Raw genomic sequence first — 21,803 nt, 5'->3', positions numbered from 1 at the left:
CTTTTTCTATCTGCCATGGTGATTGCTACTAACTATGTATTGTCTACAGATATCAACTGCAACATGGTCACTTGGACTTGGACAATGACAGAAGAGTCTATAACATTTTCACACATTACCCAGACACCACATACACCTCAGATCCACATGCCATCACACATACTACAGGCATCACCCAGGTCAAGGATGCCTGTGTCAATGGTTTCCTCCCACTTGGTGACTAGCCCAACATCCACTCCTAAATCTCATCACTCACCCAAGTCAACTCCCCCCACCCAACAGCTGGCACTGGTGTCACACACTAAAGGTGTTTGGTGAGGTGGACATGGATAGAGCTGATGAATGGAGATGAAGACCATAGCCCTCATGCAAAGAAGGACAGCCAGAAATGTTGGCAGTCATCCCTTGCACAAGAACAAGTTGTCAATGCCAAAGAAAAAGGAAGGAAGCAAGTTAAGTGCTGATAAAAATTCTTAAGCACCTGTGTATGGCATTCTGGTTTTTGATGTATCTCCACCAATTCCACAGATACTGACACTGTTTCCACACTCACTTATAGTGCTCAGCCATGTGATCCTACCTTCTGAAATTGGAAAGGATCTGTACACTCCACACATTTCTACAGCACTCCCTCCAAAAGATGCTCATTTCACTAATTCTTCTGATATGGCTGCCTCCACATCAATCACTTCACTTGTCCCCTTTGCTAGGGACCATGGCTACATATATCTACCAGGAGTTCCTACCAGCTTCCATCCTGAAGTGTCCTGGTAGCATCCCATCCTTGTCTGCCCCCTCTCAGCCCATCCAGCTTGGACAGCATGTTTTTTTTGTCAGTATGACCTCTAGGAGGACATTCTTTGGTCACCTCAGTTCTGTCATTCACTTGGAAAGGTCTTATGTGGTTGTTTCAGTCTCTCCATTCCAAGAAGCATATGGATCCTTCCTCCCTGCTCCCTGCAATGTCTTCATACTGGTCTCATCCATCATTCTTCCAAAATTGCAACAGCTACAGTATAATCTACTGTTCTCCACTCTCTCTGATTGCATAGAAGATGCTCCCCCTTCATCTTCTCTTCCAACAGAGCCTCATTCATGAAGTTTTTATTTGCTTCACTGAGAGGACAGTTGGGGGGGGAAGTTGTGATCCCATATGCTCCTGTTACCCCACAGACCCCCAAAGCTTGACCCCTGTTGACATCTGACTCACCCTGTCCACTTTTGGATGTACTATATTGGCATCAGATCAGCACTGCCTCTTTGTCATCCCACCTTGGCCTAGAAGCAATCTCTTTGAGATGTGACATGCACAGCCTCCCCCTAATGTGATTCCAGTGTGCTTGCCCAGTTCCTGACATTACTTGACTCATACTTTGACATTCTGACTGTCCTTGACTCACCTATTGCCAATACTTACCAATCTTTTGACTTTGCTTACTGATTCTTCACTTTTTGGCTTACTTATCCTTACCAATGCTCACCAATGCTTTCTAAGATGATTACCCACTGCTTACATCCCTTACTTATCAGTTACAAATCACTTACCAAGTGTTTGCACCTTGTTTTCCATAGGCAACAGCCCCTGTACTGTATATAAATCACTGTACTTAGATAGCTGAATAAGAAGAAGGCATCAGAGAGCCCCTCTTGCTCGCAATTTATCATCTCTCAGTAATTCATTCAGCAGCTTTGATAGTTGAGACTTTATTAAGGGTCTAACTATCATCTACTTCACTTATTATCATCAATCATCAATCAGCTTTGCTCCAAGTCCTCCCTGAGCTCAGTGCAGCTCAGAGCATTGAATTAAGTGTTAATCCATCCTTCTGTAGGCTGACAGCAGTCTACCCCATCACATTCTATTGCATTCTTGCTCCCTCTTTGTCAGGAGCACCCCCAACCCTCAGCAATCATCTTTAAGTGTTGCAGCTCACAAACACCCACCCAAATCAAGGGTTCTACCATCTAGGTACTGTGTAGGCACACCACCACTTGCTTTCACTGTCTTTTGTGTTGGTTTTGGTTGGTTTCCACCACTGAACCATACTTTGACTCACACTGGCCCCAAGCAGTCCCCCACCCACAGCTCCATGCCCTGTTCCATTTTTCCTCTCCACTTTCCTTGGCCCCATCCATTGACATTTCTGCCTCCTGACACCATGGACAGTATTGATGGCTACTATGTCATCACAGTAGGACAAGAAGTTAGCATTTTTTTCCACTTTCAGATAATATTTATCTATACAGATAACAATCAGAAGGCTGGTGGTTCAGGTGCATGTCACTGGCATGCCTGACAATAGTAATAAGAGGTTCAAGACATTTGCCACAGCACTGCAAGCTTATACTACCAGCTACAATGCAGGAATTGGTGTATGTGACTCTAGTTCCTAATGGGCCATTTTGGCCTGAGTCTTTAGATGATATCCTCAGTCATATCAAGCCTTCTTCTGCAGCCAGTAGTTCTGACAAGTTGTGGTCCCAAGTAGCTAAAACTGAGTTACTGTAGATGAGTCATGTCAATGCAATTATGTGATACACCTCATGTCCAGCAAGAGAATGCCTTCATAGCTTATAACCTGGGCTTGAGTTGGAATGGAAGTGGCTGGTAATTCACTGTCAGAAGACTCCTACTTGTGATATGTACTTTCTAGCCAGTAGTATGTACCATCTAGTACTAGTATATGTAGGTATTCTGTTACAGTGTGTACATGTTCTCAATGTAGGTATGTACATATATTGGCAGTTGCAAGACTCACAAAATATGGTCTTTGCTATGGTGTTTGCTATGATGCACTGGCTCTCCATTGCATTCTTGAGACACTAGCATTAAGCCAGGTGCATGCTGGGCACTTATCAAGTTAGAATATACATGTAGTACCAATGTCTCAGGGTTATCTGTGCTCAATAGAGGTATATGGATCACAAGGCTCACAAAACATGGTGTTTGCTGTAGTGTTCACTATGGAAATGTTTGGGTTTCCATTTTGTTCTTGAGGCTACTGGCATGTGATGGCAGGATTGTGTGTGCAGAAATATATCATGTTTGAATCTATGTATCAGCATGTAGTAGTGACATCTCAAAGAACTTCACTTCTGAAGCTACATTAACACACATGTCATAGAAACTTCCTAATGAGGTGGAAGGCACTTCCATCTGTGCACCATGAGAAATCCCATGAAGGCAGGATAAAATCTCCTTTCCTTCCTTGATATGGGCCCTCATTCCTGCCCAGAAGTGACTGAGCACTGAAGGATCAGACTTTGACCATACAGATTCCTTCAAGATCTCCAACTCATCTGGCCATCAGTCTTCTGGCTGCCAGTCCACATGCCATAGCTCTATAGCACACCTGATGGGAGTGAGAGTTTCCACCAACAGAGCAGCAGTACACCTGATGGGAGCAAGAGTTTCTGCTGACATAGCAGTCTTCTGAGAGCACTTTGATGATTCTCACTGCCTATAACATCAGATCAGTGGCACCTCATTCAAAGATGTGAGGAAGGCCTACTGGAGTCTTGTCCTACAAACCACACAGTAAGTTTTATTGGGTCAAAAACTGATGGCACTCACCCTGTACTTACCTTGCAACTCAGAGGTGTGCCTTTTCATTCTGTGCCTTGCAGACCCTGTGTAATAGCATCAGAGAGCCAACTGCATGAATGGGTGATTATACATACCCAGGCTTTGAGAACCAATGTTGAGTAGTGAGCTGCTGATGATCACTATGGTCTGACTGTGAGCATTTAGCCTTGGATGGTTTCTTCTTCACTGTAAATATTTAGCCATGCTTTGAAAGGCCAAGTCAGGTTGTATAAAAGACTTACTTGAAGCATGCAGTGATTGACAGTCTTTTGATAGGCCAACTATATGCTACTTATGTATTTGAATGCTTACTATTGCCCATAGGTTTTCAGCAAATTTCACACTAATTTCTCTGAGCTGATGCTCATGCTATGACTCAACACATTCCTGCTGGGTAGAGGCACTCTTGCTTGGTATCCCAGTAGGTCTAACTGTCACTGATCTATCCTGAGTGTAGTTGTGGTGTGTACCATGCAGCTGGTGTGAGACCACCACACCACTCAAAGGTTGTATAAAGTATGGATATTTGACCATCTTGGTAAGTAACTTGTTGACAGTACAATGGTGATGAACCATACATTGTAGTTCCACATACCCTATAGTGTGTGTCATCCACTGGTAGAACCCTATCTCACCACCATGTGCATGTGATGTGATATGGTGTGGTGTGATTGTATGTTGCAGTGTTGCATGCCTTCATTCCACAAAATTTTCTGAAGGTACTATCTGTTGTCTGGTTTCAGTGTGGCAACATGGCTTACAACTGAGCCTCTAGGTGCCCCAAATATATGGTGTTGTTGGCTGCATCCATGTGATTCAAATGTAAGATGTGTACAATGTCAATCAATAAATATTGTGTTGTGCTGATGTCAGAGTGATATTGGACTTTCAAGTGGCATGAATGATCAACACATATCCTGCCAGTGTGAAAATATTCTGGTGTGTCAGTGTCTTCCTCTCAGACCTCTCCCCTCTGCTCTCAGTGCTGTTAGTATGAACCATGCTGGTGATGATCCTCAACCATCTGATATGGCTCTGTCTAATCCTATTTCATTTCTTGATATGCTCAACAGTGAAGATTTCCCCCTCACCAGCCTTAGTTATGGTAATATATATTTTGCTTCCATTGAATTTTTTGCTCAACTGCATGAGCTCAGCACTCATCATGAGACAACTGTTGTCACACACCAAAGGTGTTGTGGACATGGTTACAGCTGACACTGCCTAACTCATTGACAAGTTGCATGCAATGCCCATGCCATGCAGATGAAGACTAAAGGCCTCATGCATAGAAAGACTGCTGCATGTTAGCAGTCATCCTTTGCACAAGAACAAGTCATCAGTGCTAAAGAGAAAAGAGGAAGTGAATTAAGCATGCATTAAAAGTTTTTAGCACCCATGTATGGCATTCTGGTTTTCATTGTATCTCCACCATTTCCAAAGATATTGACTCCATTCTCACCCTTGCTTAAAGTGCTCAGCCACATGATTCTGCCCTCCAAATTTGGGGAGGATCCTCACACCCTATGCATTTCTACAGCACTCCATCCTTCAGACACTTGTTTCACTAAGTCCATCAGAAATGGTGGCCTCTTTGTCAATCATCTCACTTGTCTCATTTGCCAGAGACAATGGCTATGTATATCTGCCAGGCATTCCCACCAGCTTCCATCCTGAAGCCCCCTGGTTCATCCCATCATTGTCAGCTCTGTCCCATCCCATGCAGCTTGGTCAGCATGTTCTCCTTGTCAGTAGGACTTCCAGAAGGATGTTCTTTGGTCACCTCAGGTCTGTCACTCAGTTAGAAAGGTCTTATGTGGTTGTTTCTGTCTCCCCATTTGATGAAGCATATGGATCATTCCTCCCTGCTCCCTGCACCATCTTTATTCCAGTCTTGTCCATCATTCTCCCATGTTGCAAGAGCTGCAGTACAATCTACTGCTCTCCAGCCTCCCTGATCACATCCATGATGAGTATGATGTGCATCTTGCCTTCTTACTGCAAGATCCAGCAGAAGACATCCCCCCTTCTCCTTCTCCTCCATCAGAGCCCCATTCATGAAGCTTTTGTTAACTTTGCTGAGAGGATGAAAGGGTGGGAGACATGATCACTTATGCTCCCATTGCCCCACAGACCCCCAATGCCCTAGCCCTTTGATGCTTGACTCATGCCCTTCAATTCTGGAATTAATACTTCCCTATCTGGAAACACCATCCATCTGTCATACCATCTTTGGATCTAGTGATGTCTCTGCCAAGATCTGACTTGCATCACCACCCCCTAATGTGATATCAGTGTGCTTACTCAGTTTCTGCCATTATTTGACTCATTCAGTGATATTTTGACTATCCTTGACTCGTTTATTGCCAATACTTACCAATCCTCTTTTCTTGCTTACTTTTCATTCCTTGCTTACTCATCATGATTACTCAGTCCTTACTCATTACTTACCAAGCATTTGTGCCTTGTTTGTCATAGGCTGCACTCCCCCCCACAGTATCCCCATGTACTTAGCTACAACAAAAGAAGCAATTCAGAAGTCACTCAGCAGTCAGTTCAGCTCAGCTCAGCATAACTCATTGTTGACATTTGAGGTTCCATGAGGGGGTCTATCTGTCATCATCCATATACTTGGTAGTTGAGGCTCCATCAAGGGTCTATCTACCACCATTTTCTATCTGAAGTATCATCTGTGCTTGGTCAGCACACATGCTTAGTCATCCATCCACTCCTGTGTAACTCATCATTGACTTGCACCAGGATCACATTTTATTGAAGTCCATTACTCCAGAATACTTTCAGCTGAACACCTTTGCTCTGTTCAGCATCCCCCATCCAGTCATCACTCACTTGTCTGCTTCTGCCTAACTTGTTGACAACTTGTGCCAGGAGCACTCCACTTGAGGTCCCCACCCCACATTAGATTTCTTCTGCCCTCCAGGTTCCACAGAGGTACACCACCACTTGCTCTATACTTGTCTTTTGTGTTGGTTTTGGTTGGTTTATACCACTATTCCACACTTTGACTCACATTGGCTTGAGGAGAAATGAGGCCATCAGTATTGAAGTCACAGGCATCATCTTGTTTATTTGCCCAATCAAGCAGGATCTTGCATTCATGGATGGTGGGTGGGCAATCTGTATGAGATAGCCATGCACAGAGTCATGCACCTTTGAGATATGAATGGAGCATTGTGCTTTCAAATTCCCCTGAAAGCCACACATTGCTTAGTCTTCAGCATCAGTAGATTATGAAGAAAAACCAGACTCACCAGTTTTATGGTTAGTGGGAAGGCATTGAAGTATTCCAATGAGCTGCTTGAATGGGAATGTCCACCATGAGTGGACCAGCCCAAAAAGCAGAAGGTAGTCATGGATATGGAGCACCATATGATGATTTCATCATAAACTAAAAGTAGGGGTGGATCTGCTGCAAACCTCCAATGTAGCAGGCTATGCATGAGCAATATGCAGATGCTCATTTTGATACTTGTTGTTCATGCACAGGCCAGGTATACTGATGAGACAAGGTCCATTGTATGGTCAAGGGCTATTTTAGCATTCAGACTCACATCACTGATCCCCCAGATGCTGATCAGAATGATTGGTATATAGACTGTGATAAGCAACTGCCACTCATTAGCCTTGATCATGCCTGCAGATGCATCACCAAAATTTGTCAGGACTGAGCCAAGCCAAGAAGCTCTTGAGGTATCTCAAATGATGTCTCATATTCTTGCAAGAACCTCACTTGTGTTGAGCTTAGTTCAATGTTCTGCAGAGAGGGGCTTCCAAGAGCACTAGTGATTTCTCAGTAATGAGGTCATAAAGTACTACATGTACTTACCCACTGTATGGGTGCTCTCACATAATCAACCTTGTACAATCTCATTTGCTTCACTGGCATACAGTCTAAGGTCTTGCAGACATACTGCAATGAGTGTGAATTTTTCTGGCCAAGAGCTTCTTGGAGTTTCTCCATGAATCCTATGAACTTGAGCAGGATCATCTGGTGACACAACTTGGGTGATGAGCAAGGCTTGGATGGCTGACACTTGAGAATCTCCTTTGTAGTCATGGTGAGCTCACTGGTGATATGGGGATCAAGTGGCTGGAGCACAAGATGGAAGGCAGGTGAAGTCTGGGTTGATGAGGTGCTTTCAGTAGTAAGGCCAAGGAGGCTTTGAACATGGTGCTGAACTAAGCCTTGAGGATGCAGTGCATAGAATCAAGAATGAGCTGCTGGGCTGGGTCCCAATACAGCAGTCACCACAGCTCTGACCAATGGTACCCAATTTTCAAAGTCAACCCTGCCATAGTTGTTTTTATGGTAACAACTACATGCACCACAGAAGAAATGACTGCCAATGCCAGCTAGTGCAGTGAGATGATGAGTGGCAGGGAGATCACAAACAGCAAGGGTGATTGCACAGTGCATGAGCCTTCCATTAGGATGGTTGGCAGTTTGTGAGTACCAGACACCTCTCCCATGAAGTGGCCAAATTGAGTATGAGCAGATGAATGTAGTGGTTGAGGTTCTTGAGTGAAGGCTGTTTGGGGCCAGGGATAATACCTGCTAGGTACATATTCTCTGGCTTGTACCTTCTGTTGAGTGGTAAGTTAAGACATGCCATGGAAATAATTCCCAACAATGTGCTTAGTGCCTTGTAAATTCATGCCTTCATGGTTGAAAAAGTCAACATGAAGCACAAAAGCATACCAACCCTCTTTGCCTCTATCAACAAACAGTTTCCCAGACTTTGGACTGCTAAACTTCATAATGCAATTTGGCCTTGAAAGGGTTCTTGATGAAATGAGGCTGAGGCAAGGACAAGGAAGCGAGAAGGCTTGTCACAAGGCCTCATCCATCATTGTCTCAATATCCCTCCAAGATAGTAAACTGGTGACATAGTCATTGAACTGATTATAAACAGAAGCCTTCTTCAGGTGGCATTCATCATTTGGTTTCACATCCAGCAACAGCTCACTACATTGAGTCTCCATTTTTGGATGATGAGTGCAGTGTTCAGGGTAGACAGGAACATCAGAACCAGGGGGGTATGGGGGGGGATAGGTATAGTGACAGGTGCATATGGTGTTGGAGATATATTCTCCCCTGTCTTCTCACTTCTTTTGGTGCGATGTTTGGCCACTTACATAAGCCATTAGAGCGCACTTACTACACAGTCATTACACTGTTCCCTCAGTAGATTGTTCACTACTGAGGGTAAGATCACCATTCATTAGCAGTATTCTACTTACTGACTCCCTGTAGTTGCCTACAGGTATATGCAATATATCAGTAGATTGTTCACTACTGAGGTTGCCTACAGCACCCTTTTTCAATATATGGCATATGTGGTAGTCTTGCAAGTAAGGTTGAATTGTGTGAGTATGCTCTCTATAGTTGTTGGTATCTGCCTGATAATGCCTTCATGAGAGAGACTGAGTGACCTATCAGGGCATTGAAATGCAAGATATAGTAATAACAAGAGTGCACTGATAATGAAGTTGCTACTGTGTTGGCTCATGCCCATTACAATGCTACACACCACCCCAATGACAAGGGCAACCTGTGCAACGAATATCCATATGCTTGATTGGTGGTTGATCATTTTTACCTGTGTATTGATATCAGTGCACATGTTCTAAATTGGAAGGGAGAGAGACTTACTGGAGTCAAATTGCACAGCAGATTGCAATCCAGTGGAAGATTGTGCAGAATCCCTTGACTGAAGCTTGAGGGCAAGGCCTGTTGAGAGCATCAGTAACATCTTGCTTGTGGGACTTGACAAAATCAGTGTTGCATTTGATACCCTCCATGTTGCTGTAGAGGACTGCCATCTCTGTTCTGAGTGCAGCAATGCATGCACCAGAATTATCAAGTAAGAGGCAGGAGCATTTATGGACAGGAGCCTCAATGTTGGATATTAACTTGAGAGCCTTAACCAAGTGCTGATTGTGAGCCTTCTTGGACACCTTTGAGCTGGAGGAGCTGGAGGGGAGTTGTCCAACTTGAGGCACAGGAGGCTATCAGCAATGTCAGCAATGGGGAGGGGCTCTGGAAAGCTGGTAATGATGCATTTGCTGGGTCCTATTTCTTGGTAATCAGCATGGGATTCCCACAACTTACTGACCTGGGTGTCGGGATCAGGTCCATTATCTGTGAGTGACAGGCCAAAGAGATGACTAGCAAGTTCATTGGGGTGAGGACCTGTGGGGCATAACTGCATCTAGAACATTCTCCCCTGACATGGTTGAGGCATGCCAGTAAGAATCATGTTTCCATGAGCGCACCATTGGTGTTCTTCATGATACATTCCTCACACATGCACCACTTGAGCAGGCATGAGGCAGGCATGCTTTGTGACCTATCAGCCACAAAACAGGCATGTAAGTCAAGTACTTACCTTCATGTTGACACAATAGCTCTTTGTGGGTCTTCTTTATAAAGAAAAATGTGAGTCCACATAACCTCATAGAGAACTGAGTGTGTTGCATTGTTAGGCTCATCATGCATGTTTGTGATAAGACTTGCCTTTTTTGAACTACACCTGCTTGCTGTCACCACTGGCTTGTTGTTGCCACTGCAGGTATGGCAGGCTGCAGGGAAGAACATGATATACCTATTGAATGATTACAATGGGTGAGCCCATATATTACAGATATATGATGACACCATTTTCTAGGTTGGAATCAACTTCATCAAGGTGATCATCACCAACCTAAACCAGTTGTCTCCTCATGCCTGCTTGGCCAGGTATCCCTCACCATATCCTCACTAGTACATTCATCTTTATTCTTGTGAACCACCTTTGCCAAACCCACTAACTATATTGCTAATCCTTTCAGTATCTCCATGTCACCCACACTGGCAACTATTTCTTCCAAAGGGTGAGGTGGGGGTGTCAGCACAGGAGCTGGCTTCTGCACTGGGAGATGAGAACACCAGTAGGTTACCCATGGGATAAGCACCCCACCAAGTAAGTTCTGGCATTCCATCAGCACACCTTTCTTCACTAATAGTAAATTTGACCATACCATTTGTAAACTGAGTCCAAGCACCAAAAGGAAGGTGGTGAGTGTGATCATCAACCTCAATGTTGACCAGCCTTCTGATCTCATGGCCAATTTATTAGAAGTGTATTGGTGAGTCCAAACCTTGATAAGTGACTTTTTATGACCTGATGCAGGTGAAGCACTCATGATGATGCAACAGCCCCCAACATCATGTGCCTTGCAGGTGGTGAGATATGAAGAGTGTGAAAATATCACTGTGCATATGGTAATTGTTTGAACTAAGCCCATTTTTGAGTGGGCAAATTTCACTAGCATCTCACCTGACCTTCTTTCAAATAGGTATATGCTGCTGTTGTCACTACCACCTACAATAGTTTTTGACTCTTCTCTGAAGGCAACCTGATTGGGTACAGGAATGCACTACAGCTCAGTAACAAAATACTGGATCAGTGTGAGTCAAAGGGTGGTTCAGTGGTGAAAACCAACCAAAACCAACACAAAAGACAATGAAAGCAAGTGGTGGTGTGCCTATGCAGTACCTAGATGGTAGAACCTTTGATTTGGGAGGGTTTTTGTGAGCTACAACACTCAAAGATGAGTGCTGAAGGGTTGGGGGTGCTCCTGACAAAGAGGGAGCAGGAATGTAATAGAATGTGATGGGGTAGACTGCTGTCAGCCTACAGAAGGATGGATTAACACTTAATCCAATGCTCTGAGCTGCACTGAGCTCAGGGAGGACTTGGAGCAAAGCTGATTGATGATTGATGATAATAAGTGAAGTAGATGATAGTTAGACCCTTAATAAAGTCTCAACTATCAAAGCTGCTGAATGAATTACTGAGTGATGGTGAAAAATGTGAGCAAGAGGGGCTCTCTGACACCTTCTTCTTATTCAGCTATCTAAGTACAGTGATTTATATACAGTACAGGGGTGTTGCCTATGGAAAACAAGGTGCATATGCTTGGTAAGTGATTGGTAACTGATGAGTAAGGAATGTAAGCAGTGGGTAATCATCTTAGAAAGCATTGGTAAGCATTGGTAAGGATAAGTAAGCCAAAAAGCAAAGAATCAGTAAGCAAAGTCAAAAGATTGGTAAGTATTGGTAATAGGTGAGTCAAGGACAGTCAGAATGTCAAAGTATGAGTCAAGTAATGTCAGGAAGGGGGAGCATCTTCTGCTGTATCTTGCAATAAGGAAGCAAGATGTGCATCATACTTGTCATGGATGCAATCAGAGAGAGTGGAGAACAGTAGATTATACTGTAGCTGTTGCAATTTTGGAAGAATGATGGATGAGACCAGTATGAAGACATTGCAGGGAGCAGGGAGGAAGGATCCATATGCTTCCTGGAATGGAGAGACTGAAACAACCACATAAGACCTTTCCAAGTGAATGACAGAACTGAGGTGACCAAAGAATGTGCTGTCCAAGCTGGATGGGCTGAGAGGGGGCAGACAAGGATGGGATGCTACCAGGACGCTTCAGGATGGAAGCTGGTAGGAACTCCTGGTAGATATATGTAGCCATGGTCCCTAGCAAAGGGGACAAGGGACAAGTGAAGTGATTGATGTGGAGGCAGCCATATCAGAAGAATTAGTAAAATGAGTGTCTTTTGGAGGGAGTGCTGTAGAAACATGTGGAGTGTGCAAATCCTTTCCAATTTTGGAAGGTAGGATCATGTGGCTGAGCACTACAAGCAAGTGTGGGAACAGTGTCAGTATCTGTGGAATTGGTGGAGATACATTGAAAACCAGAATGCCATACACAGGTGCTTAAGAATTTTTATCAGCACTTAACTTGCTTCCTTCCTTTTTCTTTGGCATTGATGACTTGTTCTTGTGTGAGGGATGACTGCTGACATTTCTGGCTGTCCTTCTTTGCATGAGGGCTATGGTCTTCATCTCCATTTATCAGCTGCATCCATGTCCACCTCACCAAACACCTTTGGTGTGTGACACCACATCACATGATTGCAAGATGCTTGAGAGCATGTCAATGTTGTCAAAAAAACTGAATGTCATCAAATGGAGGCAGTGCTGCACATAATCACAGGCAACAACATTGAGTAGCATGCAGGCCTGTGCTAGCATGGTGATATCAGAAATGTTGCAATACCCAAGAATATGTTGCTTGATCTCCAGAGGCATATGATACATGGTTGAGACTGGATTTCTCACTGGCCAGTGCACACAATTGCACACATTATATACATGTTGATGCAAGGGGTGTGAGGGGGCCCCCTTTACTGAACATGACTGTGTGTGGCACCTGTTGAGGAGTTGAGCTTAAGGGGTTGCAGAGCACCAGCCAGTGGCTGGCCACACAGTGACCAAGGATGTGTTGTGTGACCTCTACTGATGCAACTGAGCAAGCCAAATGTTGCTACAGACACCTATGAATGAACTAGAATTGTGGTTGATTCTGTCACAGACACAAAACTACAGTAAGGGAAATGCTACATTAGGTGCAGGCAGGATCCCCATCCCCAACCAGGGGAAACTGGTTAGCCAACCTAAATAGTGACATCTGTGAGGACAAGAAGGTGCATGCAACAAAATACATACACCAATAAGACATGCATGATATCCTGGAGGTCATCCACCACATGAATGTGTACAGGGGTCATGTGACTGGCATGCACCTGCACAAAAATGTAGGAAGTGTCCCTGTGCTGCTGTCATGACCATGTGTTCATTCTAAGTCCTCACTTACTCCACACCCCTTTCTGCCGGTCATTCACTCACTCTGCACCAACTTCACCCACCTTCTGTCATTTACAAACCATCTCTGCTCTGACTGCTGTCAGACTTCCACTACTCTCCTACCAGACCACACAAACTGCTCTCTGAGGAGTCATGTGACTACCCTTCAGACTTCTCCCTGACAGCACACAGTCAGGTACTCTGCAGCATGTGCACTGCATGGTCCAGCACCTGGACTGTTCCCTTTTTTGGATGTTCTATGTTACCTGTTTGTATGTCCTCCATCCACCCTTCATTTGTCATCTAGGAAGTTATACTTGAAATTTTACAAGTCTCCATATGTCAGTTCCAATTCCAATTATTGTACCTCTGTAGTAGTATAAAAGCATGTATCAAACTCCACTGTTCTTCAGTATGAATATCAACTTAGTTCCTACTCCCTCTGTCTCCATCTTCTGCCTGTCAGAGTTACCTCCAACTTTCCATCTATTCTCTCCCTCTGAAATATAAGGGCTGAGATTGTGCAAGGGGGTAGCACACAAGCTAAACCTGATGCCCTCACTCTGCTCCACCTTTGTCTTGGTGGATTTCATTCCTGCCAACACTCCACCAGTCAGAGTTCAGTTCCTTTCTGTCAGACTTGCTTCCAAACCTCTCCCCAGACCTTATCTAGCATTGGAGTTGGTTAGAGTAGGCACAGACTTGACAGCCACACCAGATGACAGGCTAAATTGAAGTACATGATATAAATGCAGTGCTCAACTTCCACACAAGTTGTAGTGATCTCAACATCTGTGGCAAACAGGTACTGGGTGCCTGAGATTCTGATGTCATTGTTGCCAAACACATGAAGATTCAAATGGCAAGGGTCAGACCTGGGGCCAAGCAGGAAGCCCCATACCCAATAACATATGCCATTGCCATGGGCAGGTGACTGAGAGGACATAATGCTGTGATACTGATGTCAACAATGAATGTAATGCAAGGCTGCAATGCCAAATGACCAACCTGTAGATGAGAGAAAAAACAGGAAGCAGGCGATGGGTGTGTAGACACAGCAGGTAGAGGTGAACCCAGCAATAGGAGCTCTGCTCCCCATCATGGTAGGGGTCCCCCTCAAGAGACATGCCAGGGCACTTATCATCAATGTCATTGATCACCCCATCACAAAGCCCCCCCTCCCCCCTCCCCAATGTACTTCAGATAATCAGATTTAGTAGCATACAACAGACAGAGAGCACTCTCACTATCAGTGACACAATGCTTCATCACATGAGCATCTGCAGTCTCGCCATGCTAGAGTGACCTCTGAAAACCTGCACACCTTATGTAAGTGATAAGAAAATCTTCCACAGCAGCACAGGCAGTCTACAGCTAAGGGCAGCCAAGAATACACAGTGCACCATGGCAGTGGATGACTATAAGTGAAAGGCAGAGCACATAGTGGTCAGATCTGCACCATGCATAAGAGTGATAGGCATACCAAACATGATTTCTTGTTGGCAGTACTTGACTTGTCATAACCGAGACCCCTGCATTTGAGGGGATTGCATGGAGCAAGGAGTGGCACACACAGCATGCAGATCTCACATGCAGTGGTGAGGAATATGGACTTTCTATCCCCTCTGATGGAGTAGTGAAAAAGAGCAAAATGGACTTGAACAATTGCACCACACAACATGCAATGATAGTCATCAGGGTCAATGGTGATGCCATTGACATCAAATGCTGGCAGAGGTGACATGTAGTGTGTCAATGCAGCACATTCAAGAGCCTCTTTGAGGGGATCCTGTACTGGCCAAGCCAGAGTTGCATTCTCTGACAGATGCTCATGAGAGGCAGCAGATGCAGGAGTGGATGGAGAAACAAACCATTGTGTATGATGGTGTCTGCATCATCCCCATCATCCTTTTTCTATAATCACAAAGATTACATTGCTAGTAGCACAGCACTACCCTTGGCATTATGTCTTCAAGTTATATCCTAGGGATGGAGGTTGCTCACAAAATCTGTGGCATCTTCAATAGGCCATGGCAGGGAATGTGACATTATATGAGATCAACACACTGGCTGCAGTGGACATGCTCAAAGACATGTTGATGCCACAGACAGTGCAGACCTTGAGCAGCATTCTGGCGATCACATTTATCAGAATGAAACATGTCCTGACAGATTGGCTATCATGTACCTTTCAAGTGCAATGGGATATCATGTACAAAGCCCTGAGATGGTTGCAAGAAAACAATGTGATCTACAAGGACATTAAGATATGCCCTGAATGTATGCTCACACTTCTGAAAGACAGCATACCTGGGGAAATAGGGGTGATGATTCACCATCAGGAGAGCAAAGATGCAGCTGTTCAGGAAAGAGAGGGTTACACCATGAACAAGCAGGTGGTGGATGAAGGTGAACCACAGGATGTCATTAATCTCATCAGAATCAAAACTGAGTTGGGGTCTTGGACAGAAATTGATGTACCTGAGGACATACCAATGATGCTAGACAAGAGTGAAGATTCATAACATGATAGCATGTCCTCAATCCTGAGATTCAAATAACCCCAATGAACAAAAGGTTGATAGACCATGGGGATGTGTTGCCATTGCATGTGCTTTGAGTGGCAGATGTGGATCAGACCAAGGTCTCCACAACAGAGTTGATGGCCCAAGCATTAGCCAATCTCAACAATGAGATGCAGGAGGGAGGTTATGTCATGCACCATGGTGATCACACCAATCAGAGATCTTCCATCCCCCCTGAACTTGGCTGCTACTTGGAACCCTCTCAGAGCTGCATTCCCCATGCTCTTCCCTTATGGGACAGGCACTATTGAGGCCAATTGCTAAGTGAATATCAGTCTGTGGGAACATTGTAAATGGGCACTGCAGTATCACAATCATTGATTTGCCACACACCACACATTTCCATTCATGGTCTTTGCACTCATCCAAAAGTGAGAGATGAATGTGCTCTGCATGTCTTCAGATGAGGAGGGAGGACTTTGAATGTGACACTCTTGCATTATCTTCGATCACAGTGGCAGACCTCAAGAATGCTGCAGCTGAAGAGGTGCAGCAGCAACTGATCAGTAATACACAAGCACTATGCCATCATGTGACAGCAGCCAATGGATGCATGCTTGGATCAGATAATGCACTGTGCAGGTTATTGCAGCATGATATAGGGGATGTGTCTATTACTCAGGGGGCTGTCACTTTGGTTGACTATTAATCCTGTCAACTTCCATGATCTGATCACACAGGTCTTTGCAGGCAAGAACATTGATCTCAATCATTTCAACTCCCAGGTTAGGGCCTGATAGCAATAGATGTGCAGAGAACATTGCAATGAACCCATATGCTGCTGTGTGGTACTTTGATCTCACCATTCACACTGTTTTGGAGACTGTCAAGTCTGGGCCTACTCTGGCCAACTCTGATACTAGATAAGGTCTGGGGAGAGGTTCAGAAGCAAGTCTGACACAAAAGAACAGAACTCCAATTGGCAGAGTGTTGGCAGGAATGAAGTCTGCATGAGGTAAAGGCAGAGCAGAGTGCGGGCATCAGGTTAAGCTCATGTGCTACCCCCTTGCTTGATCTCAGCCTTCATATTTCAGAGGTAGAGACCAGATGGAAAGTCAGAGGTAACTCCAATAGACAGAAGACAGAGACAGAGGGAGTAGGAACTAAGTTGATATTCATACTGAAGAACAGCAGAGTATGGTACATGCTTTTATACCTACTACAGAGGTACAGTTATTGGAATCAGAACTGACATATGGAGACTCATAAATTTTCAAGTAAAACTTCCTAGACAATGAATGGAGGGTAGACAGAGGACATATGACCAGGTAACATAGAACATCCCAAAAAGGAAACAATCCAGGCACTGGACCATGTGGTGCATGCACTGCAGAGTACCTGACCACATGCTGTCAGGGAGAAGTCCAAGGGAGGTCACATGACCTGCTCAGAGAACAGTCCACTCAGTCTGATGACAGACCAACACAAGTCTGACAGTGGTTGGGGCAGAGGAGGTTCGTAAATGACAGAGGGTGGGTGGAGTTGATGTGGAGCAAGTGAATGACTGGCAGAAAAGGGTGCAGAGTAAGTGAGGACTTAGGATGAACACATAGTCATGACAGTGACCCCCCTAGGGCCTGAACCCCTGAATGCTGCATGTATGGAATGAGATCAACATGAGTTGATCATTTCAAAATTAGTTAATGCCTCAAGGACCAGAGTTTAGCCACAGCAGAGCTCCATCAGAGTTTGAAGAACCACTTAAAAACACATATTTAGGGCACAGAAACCCTGTACCTTCTTCCCCCATCATCATGTCTTCCCAGTGTGAGAACACAGCCCCCCAACCAACCCCAGGCCACTCCCATGACTACTCCCAAGTTGTGGATGACACATTGGTCATCCTCACCAACAATTCAACTGACACTGAATGCAAAAAGAATGTGGAGAAGGTTTGTTTGTGGGAGGAGGCAGAGCAGAGGGAGAGGGAGTGTGAGGTGGAGCATACCCAGTTGGAGGCACAGAGGCTAGAGGCTGTGCACAAGGCTGAAGAGGCCAGGAAGGTGGCTGAGAGCTGGCAGGCAGATGCCCTGGTGGGTAGCTCAACCAGGGCCAGGTCAAATGTTGAGGTGATGAGTCCTCAGTGAGTGTTAACATGACCATTACCAGTGTGTTCTGACCAACATTTCTACCAGCTGCCTTCATTGCACCCAGAAAAACACCACCTGCCTGCACAATACTGACAGCAAGAAGAAGCACATGGCATGCAACCAGTGCAATGAACTCAAGGAGCACTGCCAGTGGCCAGTCAAAGGTGAGACCAGTACAGGTGCTGGTCCAGTTATAGACAAGGGCAAGAGAAAGGGCAGACATGACCTCCCCTCATGCTGGGGAGAAGAAGAAGAGGTTGAGGTGCCCATCCACCAAGGTACTCAAGGGTGCAGGTGACAAGGAAGAAGATGTGGGCAAGGGGCCATCAACAAAGAAGACTGGTGAAGAGACTGGGGCTGGTCCTGTCACCAGTGATCAGATGGAGTGCCTGATCAAGGCAGTGGAGCATGTGGCTGACAATGTGGTTGGCCTAGCAGTGGCCCAATGGGAGGTTTTGAGGAACTTCTACTGGTTCACCCAGTCCTATGAAACCTACATTGAAGAGCACTTTGAATTCCTGGCACCAAACATGCCTTCAGACCAGGACACCACCAATGAGGAGGACAGGGATGTCAAGGGACTCAATGAAGAGCTGGAGGGGCTGAGGGAGGAGGAAGAGGAAAGCTGGTCCTGGTCCAAGTCAGGTAACCAGACTGGTGCCAGTTCTGCTGGGTCCCAAGCCTGATGTCACATGCATAGAATAGTGTTTTTTCCTGTACATGTATGGTTGCAAATGTCATTGCCTGGTTCTGGTTCTAAGGTATGAAGGAAAGCAAATAAAAGAAGAGTAAGAGAAATCAAGGCATAGCAACTGTGAGATAAATGAAACAGATAAGGAGAAAAGAAACTTGAGACCAGTTCTAGGTTATTTCTTGAAAGGACTGGGTATGTCCAGGTACCAGTCATGATATTCTTGAACAAGTTCTGAGGTATTGTCCAGCTCTGTTGCTGACACCCAGGTGGTTTCTTTGTCAGTTCCTTCATAACTGGTCCACCAGGCCAGGTACTGCAACCAACACCTTCTGCACTAGTCAACCTTTGAATTGAGTATCTCTGCTACTTCAAACTCTAAGTTGCTGTCAACATCTACTGGTGGGGGTGGAGGTTGAGTCTGGTTGGGTATGGTATTTGGGATGGCCAGTTCAAGTTGGGACATGTGGAAGACCAGGTGTACAGTGTGCATAGAGTCTGGTGAGCATAGAGTGAATGAGTGAGAACTGGCCTGGGCTATTATGGGGTATGGCCTGAGGTTCTTCTTGCTCAACTTCTTGGAGGGCTGGGTCAACTGGAAATACTTGGCTTTTACATAGACACTGTTGCCCACTTTGAAGTCTGGGGCCATCATGTGCTTAGCATCTGCCAGTCCTTGGTAGCATTGCTGGGTGAGAGCCATTTCTTCACCAAGGTATTGGTGGAGTGAATCTAAGTTGACTGTGTAATCATGAGCCCAGTTGGATGTGAGATTGTGCTCAGGGAAGACTGAGATATTAAGGTGATACCCTGGTTGTAGTGCTGGGTGCATTGTTGTAAGCAAATTCAGCCAATGGTAGTAACTTGGCCCAGTTATCCTGTTGGTAGTTACAGTAGACCCAGAGATATTGTTCAAGGGTCTGATTGGTGCACTCTGTCTGACCATCCCCCTCTGGGTGGTACCTGGAGGTGAAGTGTAGTTGCATGTCTAGAGCCTTACCAAGAGACTGGAAGAAGTGGGATACAAACTCTGATCCCCAGTCTGAGGTTATGTGGGCTGGTACACTGTGCTTAGAGAACATGTGCATGAGGAAGAGCTTGGCAAGCTCAGGGGCTGTGATGGTGTCATGAGTAGGTATGAAAATGGCTTTCTTTGAAAGCCAGTTGAGGCTGGGAGTTGCTCTATGAAATCCATCAAAATGGAATTCCATGGCTTCTCTGGCATGGGGGGCTGCTTGAGTAGGCCATAAGGCTGGTGGTGGAGTACCTTGGCCTGCGCACAGGTAGTACAAGACCAGACATAGTCTTTGACAAATGTCCTTAGGCCAGGCCAGGTGTATTCATGCTGGATGAGTTCCAAGGTTCTATTTTGGCCAAAGTGGCCAGACAAGGGATGATCATGTTTGAACCTCAAGACACAAAGGTGAAGGTTGTTAGAGTCCAGTACATAGATTCTTCCATCTAGGTAGAGGAAGCTGGTGTCATCAACTGACCACCAGGAATCTGATGTATATGAGAACTGGACTTGGGTGACTGGGTCTGAGGGTAGAGCTGAGAGGATATCACTATGAAGGTTCTTCACATCCATCAGTGCAACAGCATGTAGGACCAGTGTCATGACTGTGCATTCATTCTAAGTCCTCACTCACTCTGCACCTGTTTCTGCCAGTCATTCACTCACTCTGCACCAACTCTGCCCACCTTCTGTCATTTATGAACCATCTTTGCTCTGACTGCTGTTGGACTTGTACTGCACTCCTACTGGACTGTGTGGACTGTTCTCTGAAGGGTCATGTGACTACCCTTCAGACTTCTCCTGTGACAGCATGCAGTCAGGTACTCTGCAGTGCATGGACTGCATGGTCCAGCACCTGGACTGTTCCCTTTTTTGGGATGTTCTATGTTACCTGTTCATATGTTTTCCATCTGCCCTTCATTCATCATCTAGGAAGTTTTACTTGAAATTTTATGAGTCTCCATATGTCAGTTCCAATTCTGGTTGCTGTGCCTCTGTAGTAGTATAAAAGCATGTATCAGCACTCCACTGTTCTTCAGTACAAATATCAACTTAGTTCCTACTCCCTCTGTCTCCATCTTCTGCCTGTCAGAGTCACCTCTGACTTTCCATCTGTACTCTCCCTCTGAAATATGAGGGTTGAGATTGTGCAAGGGGGTAGCACACAAGCTAAACCCAACACCCTCACTCCACTCCACCTTTACTTTGGCAGACTTTGTTCCTGCCAACACTCTGCCAGTTGGAGTTCAGTTCTTTTTGGTCAGACTTGCTTCCAAACCTCTCCCCAGACCTTGTCTAGCATCAGAGTTGGTTGCAGTAGGCCTGGACTTGACAACCAGGTATTCAAGGTAGGTGGCTAGTTGTTCCTGCATGAAGACTGGTCTGAGATTCTGTGGGTTGACCCAGGTGTAGTCGCTATCCCCCTCTTTGGGGTAGATGTCCCATTGTCTCAGTTAGGGTGTCAGACTTAGCACTGAGTTTACTGGGTCTGAACCAGATAACCATATTGAACTGTGACAAAACTCAGACCAGCATGCCTGGTGCTGGGTCAGCACCTCTGAGGTGGAGAAATACTCCAGGTTCTTATGATTGATGACAACATCAACTGGTACTGCAGATCCTTCTAAGTAGTGCTGCCATGTCCAGAATGCCTTGAAGATTGCAAGTAGTTCCTTATCATGGGTGTCATAATTTAACTCTGGGGCTGTTAGGGTGCAAGAGTAGAATGTGACTGGCTGGATTTGACCATCACCTACTGGTGATGGACAAAATACTGGCTATGGCATAGTCAGACACATCATTCTCAACAGTAATAGGAGCATCCAGGGAAAAGTGAGTGAGGACCAGGGCAGAGGTGAAGGCCTGCTTGAGTTTGTTGAAAGACCAGTGGACACTCCTCAGAGAAGTTCCAGGGAGCACCTTCACATGTCAACTAGGTTAAAGGTACCACTATGTCTGAGTAGTTAAAAATGAACTGGTGATAGAAATTGGCAAAGCCCAGGAAGGACTGAATGTCCTTTGCCTTCCAGGGCTCAGGCCAGTTGCAGATGGCTTTGACCTTTTCTGAGGACATAGGTAAGGCCAGTTGGGGACAAGTGGTAGCCCAAATCTT

At 45.3% G+C, this 21,803-nt stretch overlaps 1 protein-coding gene across 1 annotated transcript; it reads right to left on the bottom strand.

Annotated features, from left to right (window-relative positions):
• Positions 1-8,710: 8,710 nt before the first annotated feature.
• Positions 8,711-9,947, bottom strand: F5J12DRAFT_786515 (uncharacterized protein; the record flags this gene model as incomplete). Its single annotated transcript, XM_051743460.1, has 8 exons — positions 8,711-8,738; positions 8,767-8,781; positions 8,849-8,865; positions 9,139-9,207; positions 9,261-9,338; positions 9,359-9,616; positions 9,724-9,749; positions 9,884-9,947. The coding sequence occupies 8 exons, from the start codon at positions 9,945-9,947 to the stop codon at positions 8,711-8,713; spliced, it is 555 nt and encodes a 184-aa protein (XP_051595185.1).
• Positions 9,948-21,803: the final 11,856 nt, after the last annotated feature.

The sequence above is a fragment of the Pisolithus orientalis genome (genome assembly GCF_024613125.1).
Source record: "Pisolithus orientalis strain OTSU chromosome Unknown F5J12scaffold_59, whole genome shotgun sequence".
In the NCBI taxonomy this organism is placed as follows: domain Eukaryota; kingdom Fungi; phylum Basidiomycota; class Agaricomycetes; order Boletales; family Pisolithaceae; genus Pisolithus; species Pisolithus orientalis.
This window is presented reverse-complemented; position numbering and strand designations above follow the sequence as displayed.